The following is a 6,896-nucleotide window of genomic DNA, read 5'->3' as shown; positions in this document are numbered from 1 at the left end:
CCCGTGGTAGAGCTTCTTCTTCTGACACAGCTAATGTTGGATCACATTAGACTGCATAAACGTACCCAATGAAGTGGCTGGTCGGTGTATACTGGGCTCTTAAAAGATGTATTAATATTGTGTGGGCTAAAGATGATGAAAGTATGCGTGTTTCTCTGCTTGTATACACAACATTACCTGTGGATTAGCTTAGCTCTTTGGGAACAAGGCTGGATTACCAACTTTAATGCTGGATGGAGATACAAATGTGATGAGACAAGCTCCTGTCTTGTAATAGATAGATATATTGAGTCTTCATGATATCAATCTGTAGATGACAAACAACTACCTAAAACTAAAATGCAAGAAGACAAAGCTGCTCATTGTTCTCGCAAAGATGGACACACTCACCCTCTCTGTAGATGGCTCCAACATAGCTTGCTACACCCAGGTGAAGAGTCTTGGTGTCATGTTAGACAGTACACTCTCCATCAACGCCCATATGAACAGTGCCTTTTGCAAGACTGCGCCCATCCCTCTGCAGAAGTCCTCGTAAATGCCTGTGTTACATCCTGCATTGACTACTGCAACTCCATCTTTTCTGGTTTACCAAATAAATCACTTCACTGTCTCACTTCACTGGCTACCAGTTGCCTATAGAGTTCACTATGAAATCCTGCTTCTGGCATACAAGGCCCTACACGTGTACCATGCTCCCACTTACCTCTCTGACCTTGAGATCTACAACCCCACCCGCTCACCGTGATCCTCTGCAGCTGGTCTGCTCAGATACCTAAGATGAACCTAAGTACCATGGCAGAAAGAGCATTCAGACACATTGCTGACACCAGGCAGTGTGAATCCATTGCTGAGTTTAAAAAGAAACTGAAAACCTATCTCTCATATCAGTTTGTAGACTGTAACATGGCTCAACATTTTTTTTCTATAATTTATTTATTTATTTGTATGTATTTTTATTTAGATATGTGACTGCTATTATATTAATAATACTTTTCTTATCTTATCTGTTTAATTTGTGAAGTGACCTTGGGTGTCCTGAATGGTGCTTGAAATAAAATGTATTATTATTACCATTACCATTACCATTATTATTATTATTATTATTATTATTATTATTATTGTTATTATTATTATTACTATTATTACCAACGTGATTATTATTATTATAACTATGTATAAACATCTGTTTTTATCTGTTATATACAGAGTACATCATAAACAATGAGTTCACTTCATGTTTAATCAAACATCTGTCCTATGAGAGATGAACACATATGAGCACGCTGTGTCCGGTGTTACGCGTCTGCGTGTGATTGGCTTAAACCTTCCCGTACGTGAACCAATCAGAACGCCGTGCGTCTGTACGCAGCCGGGCGGGGCGTGCCGTGCGTGTTGGACGCAGCGCAGCCCGCTCCCAGTCTCCTCCCCCCGGATACCGCACACTCCTACACCCCCCGGCTCATATAAAGGTAGCACAAATCACAGGCCGTCCCCGGGCTGCCCTTTTTTCTTGTTGATGGTTAGACTCTGCGAGAGAAGGATGAAGTTCCTTGTGGCTGTCACGGTCATCGTGGGATCATTGATTTTCCTCGCTTTCCCGAACGGCTCGTCCGCTGACGAGAAGAAGAAAGGCCCCAAAGTGACTGCGAAGGTGGGTGCTGCTGCTGGGAGCTGGCTAGCTGACCTGCTAGTGGCTGCAGTGTGAAAAAAAAAAAAAAAAAAATCCGGGCTTAGCTCAATGCTAACCGCTAGCCGTGGACTGCAAAGCCACGTCACGTACATGTTAGCCCCGCGGGTCATCCTCTGCTGAAGCCCGGGCCAGGGAGGCTAGTTAGCCGGGGAGCTAATCAGACTGTCGTTAGTCGGTGTGTGTGCAGGCAGTGAGGACATTTACAAGCCTGTTATCTGCTGCAGAGAACATGGTTAACAACTGATCCCAGACCAGCACAGCAAACCTGATGAAGTGCTCTTTGCTAAGTGGCTAATCTGGCCTATCCGTGCTCCGACCTTTAACTGTCGGTGTTTGCAGCAACTGTCCGCATCACTTCAGGCTTACAGCACCGAGCTGTCCTCCTCACGGTGACCCACTGTGGCTGCAGCTCAGCGGGGCTCGGCAGACGGTGTTGTGTCTGGCCTTGTTGTGTCTGGGTGCTGCAGGTTTGTCCACGTCCACAGTTACATGAAAGACTTGATCCACATGGAAGACCTGATCCACATCAGTCCCTCTTCTTCACCTGCAGCAGACATTAAAGTCTATATATAGGAACAGTCTATCGTTTCCCAATCAAATATCCATGTTAGATCCCCTTTGATTTTCAGAATAAAAGTTTTTCCTCATTATTTTGAGTGTGGACTAAACTTGTGTCTTTTTTATTTTATTTTTTTAATATAGGTGTATTTTGACATCAGGATCGGAGATGAGGATGTCGGAAGAGTCGTTATCGGAGTGTTTGGGAAAACGGTTCCCAAAACAGTCGACAACTTCGTCGCTTTGGCGACTGGAGAGGTGAGAACGTTAAAAAAAAGCAACATTCTGCGATTTGACTGGACTAGAAATCGCCAGATTCACGACTGACCACTAATTGAATAGCAGACAGAAGCCAGATGGAAGTTACACAGCATATCATCATTCAGTGGATCAAGCTGAACAGAGATTACTTTACCATAACCTCCATGTGCTTGAACCACACTTAGAATAAATCACTTGACTCCTTGGTGTGGTTTCAGAATGTAAAACGCAGGCGGCTGATATCCCTCTGTGGCTTTTTCACACATTGTCTTTTGTTTGCTCAAATTAAACAGAAAGGATTCGGCTACAAGGGCAGCAAATTCCACAGAGTCATCAAGGAGTTCATGATCCAGGGTGGAGACTTCACCCGAGGAGACGGCACCGGAGGTAAGATGGCCCCTGGCAACCTGCGGGATGGCAGAATGCAGATCGGGAAAGATTTGTCTCTGCAAGAACTGACTTGTGTCAGCGCTGTACGTTTAGTGACTTATGGGAAGACGCTGCAGGTGAACAGGGATGACGTCTGAAGCTTTGCTTACATTAAAACAGTTTTTTTTTTTTTTTTGTTTTAGGAATTTTAGATTTAAACATGCAAATGAAGTGTTATCTAATGCTAACTTTTGGTGTATTTAGGAGAAAGTGAGACACAAATGGGCAGAGTGTCATGGAATAAACACCTAAGTGTGCATTCTCTTTCCACCAGTCTGAATGCAGACATGTTACAGGAGCATAACAGCCTGAAATCTTGCGTTCACCAGCAATTCAGCTGTTCCCTGGTCGCTCACCTAGTAGAGCAAATGCCACATAATTATTATTTTTTGTCTTTAATGAAGGAAAGAGCATCTATGGAGACCGCTTCCCCGACGAGAACTTCAAGCTGAAGCACTACGGCGCCGGCTGGCTCAGCATGGCTAACGCCGGCAAAGACACCAACGGCTCTCAGTTCTTCGTCACCACCGTCGCGACTCCATGGCTGGACGGCAAACACGTCGTCTTTGGAAAAGTTCTGGAAGGGATGGTGAGTGTCAGACTAGGTCGGCAACCAAATGTTAAGTGTCCTGTCGCGCTGTCCAAACGCTGACCTGTTGTTTTAGTTTGTCTTCAGCTGAGACATGAAGTGTTTGTAAGATAGCAGCTGAATCTGAGACTAAAATAGCTGTTTAGTTTCCTGCTCTGTGCACTGTGAATAGAACAGGTACAGGAAGTTTGACTGACATGATTCATCACCTTGTTTATTTTTGCCTTTTTTTTTCCTGTCACTGACATCATAGTGGAAAAAATCCATTTCATGATTTCAGCGTTCTTTCAATAGTGCTGCTTTGTTTAGAAAAGAAACAGTTACGCTGCACAGAGACAACACTTCTCTGAATGCACGCTCACATCATGACAGCCTCCTCTGCCTTTGATGTCAGTGACAAACAGTCCGAATGAAATCATCCACATGAATGTCATCCAAAAGACAAGACACTGAAACACGTTTGTGCAGAAGAGAGGTCTGGATGTTGATGATCCTGCCAAACATGTCAGCATAGATATCTGTACGCCTACTGGTTGCCTGGTAACTGAAGTATTGTACTTTAGTATTAGTACCCCAAAACTGCATTTAAGTATTTAATTTTATTGCACTTCTTTTTGTTACTTAAAAATGATTCTTTTATCTACAGTGGGAGCGGGTCCTTATTCATGGAGCCCGCCATGTTAAAACACTGTTTCTACAGTAGCCCAGAACAGACAAACTAAATACTGACTCTAGACTCGGCCTCTCAAGTGTTGTTTCTCCTTTTTAAACTAGAAAGGTGAGGGTGATGTGAGATTTAGTCCACTAGTTGCAACTAAATACTACACACTGGACCTTTTTAATACTCTACTTTTAATTTGTATTTTTTGAATATTCTTTTATTTAAAATTACGCATGTAAAAACAACACAAAACAATACCCTAAAAACAAAGCATGACACAACAACCAAGGAACAATTAGTGTCCAGCAAACATAAAAACCCAAATCAAGATGCACTACACAAATGGACATCACACCAAACTAATAGCAGAATAGGGGGGAGAAAGTACCCTCCACAGGAGACCTCCACAAAACAACAAAAAACATCATACAGACAAAGCTTCTTACAACCAGCTGTTACCAGTGAATTTGTATTGTTACTTGTTAAACTGTTCAACTATATTAAAATGATATACCAGTCATCCTCTCTTGGGCTCACTTTCTCGTCATCCTTCAGCTGCCACCGTTCAAATAAAAGCTTAGAAGACCCAAAAATATCTTAGATATTTTGGTATTAGCTCCATGTTGAGCAGCTACATTTTGAATTTGAAGTTGCCTTTGGACACGAGTATTCTCACATTGTTGTTCAGCTACTTTATTTCAGTAAAGGGTCTGCATACTTGTTGATAACATGATGTGGATACTACAGGCAGCCATTGCAGCAAATCATATCAATGCTTTTGTGTAGACTTTTTGTACAAATCGGTTTAGGAGAGGCTAAAACTTTTAATCTTTAAACTTTTTTTTTTTTTTTTTCCTTCTAGGATGTGGTGAGCAAAATCGAGAGCACAAAGACAGATGGCCGTGATAAGCCTCTTAAAGACGTCGTCATCCACGACTGTGGCAAAATTGAAGTGGAGAAGCCATTTGCAGTGGCCAAGGAGTAGAGTGCTGCTGAGGGGAGAAAAGGTTGGGGAAACAGGACTGAGGCGGGGATGGGGGAGGGGGTGGGAATCGTGCAGGCCACCTTGTTTTATCACCAACAGCCCCATGGTCCTGGAGAAGGGGCTTTTTGGGGTCAATCTGTGTCGGTGGCTGCTGTCTTAAAGCACCAGAAGAGCATTTACATTAAGCAATCATGACGACACTCTGGGTCCATTTACCAACGAGCATTCCAAGGTGCACTTAACTGTTGTTTTTTTTTTTTTTTTTTTTTTGTAAAAAATGAAATCTGTAATAAAGGTTTCAAGTTTTGTTACATTGCTGAGTGAACTTTATTCCACCAGGTGGTGTCACGAACATCATAAAAGTCATGTTTGGAGCTTTATGTTGCTGATGTCTGACAGACGAGACACATAGCTTCTGAGTGGTAGTGGTTATATGCACTGTGAAACTTCATATCCATACACACTTTGTGACTGTTCTTCAGTAAGACTTACTGCTTTTTGTTTATTTTTATGGTTACAAAAAGAGAGGAGAAACTCAACAACAAAAGAACAGGTCGTATTTAAAAAGAATAATTAGATACACTGCTGCATCACTAATACTAGAATCTTAACGCAAGTACTAAACGGTGAAAGGTGGATGGCACTCTACTCTCTTGCTGGTCAGGGTCCGTGTCATACTTATTGAGGTGAACCACAAATAGCTGCCATATATCTGGAAATGTATTTAGATTGTCTATCATACTGTATCAAACTTTCTCCATATGCGATATACCAATGATTTAATTTAACCAGGTCTTAAACTGAGGCACAGTATCTGACTTGCAGAGTTTTAAAATCCTTTGGAAAAATTCTTTGCAATTACCTTTCCATACATAATTGTGCTTTACACCAAAACTTTGTGTTTAAGTAGAGAAGGGGAAACCCCTAATAATGCAATCTTTAGGTCAGGTTTAAACACACAGCTATATATAGGTCAGGAAGCCTCTTAAATATGTTACACCAACAGCTTTAGACTTATTCAGAAAAAAGGTGGGTCAGAGAGCCCTCTGCAGATTTCCATCAGTCGCATAGAGAGGACATGGTGGGAAAGATTCTGAGCAATTTGGTGGCACAAAAGTCCAAGACATACTTTTTAGACCAATACATGTATTGTAACACTTTAGTTACTTTGCAGATTATACAAAATTGAATAAATAATAAAATGTGTTTTTCTAAATTAACTATCTAATGATATATAATGTAGTTCAGTTCAGCTGTACAAAAAAAGCAACATCTTTCTGAGACTGAAATGTACATTTGGGACCTACATTTTCATGCTGTCTACTGTTACTCAAGTCAAATATTTTAATCCAGGGATTTTTCTGGTAATGTAATATTGCTGCTTTGATTTTAATTCAAAGACCTGAGGACTTCATAGACACTTACACAAACACAAAGAACATTTAGACTTTTATAGCAAGGGGGCCTGACCGGAGGAGAATTCCATGGGTACCACCAGAGCCCCGCAACCTTGTAAGAGAAATCTCTGTTGGCATTTAGGATGCTGATTTTAAACGGGTCCCTGTCCAACACAAAAAGTTTTGGACACAACTAAGCCAAAACACTTATCAGCATACACCAGCCAAACCACAGCAGGCTGACAGGGTCAAGACCACGACCTGTTATCAGGTGATGGCTCGCCCCCAGCGGACCATGATTCAAGTTCCAGAGAAGCTAGATGATG

At 41.8% G+C, this 6,896-nt stretch overlaps 1 protein-coding gene across 1 annotated transcript; it reads left to right on the top strand.

The window, feature by feature from the left end:
- The first annotated feature begins 1,438 nt into the window (after positions 1-1,438).
- Positions 1,439-5,434, top strand: ppib (peptidylprolyl isomerase B (cyclophilin B)). The gene is made up of 5 exons (XM_010744095.2): positions 1,439-1,651; positions 2,393-2,506; positions 2,803-2,896; positions 3,343-3,527; positions 5,051-5,434. The coding sequence occupies exons 1-5, from the start codon at positions 1,517-1,519 to the stop codon at positions 5,171-5,173; spliced, it is 651 nt and encodes a 216-aa protein (XP_010742397.1). The 5' UTR covers positions 1,439-1,516; the 3' UTR covers positions 5,174-5,434.
- Positions 5,435-6,896: the final 1,462 nt, after the last annotated feature.

This window comes from Larimichthys crocea, chromosome XIX (genome assembly GCF_000972845.2).
Source record: "Larimichthys crocea isolate SSNF chromosome XIX, L_crocea_2.0, whole genome shotgun sequence".
Taxonomy (NCBI): domain Eukaryota; kingdom Metazoa; phylum Chordata; class Actinopteri; family Sciaenidae; genus Larimichthys; species Larimichthys crocea.
Note: the sequence above shows the minus strand (reverse complement) of the source record. Positions and strands in the feature narration are given on the sequence as shown.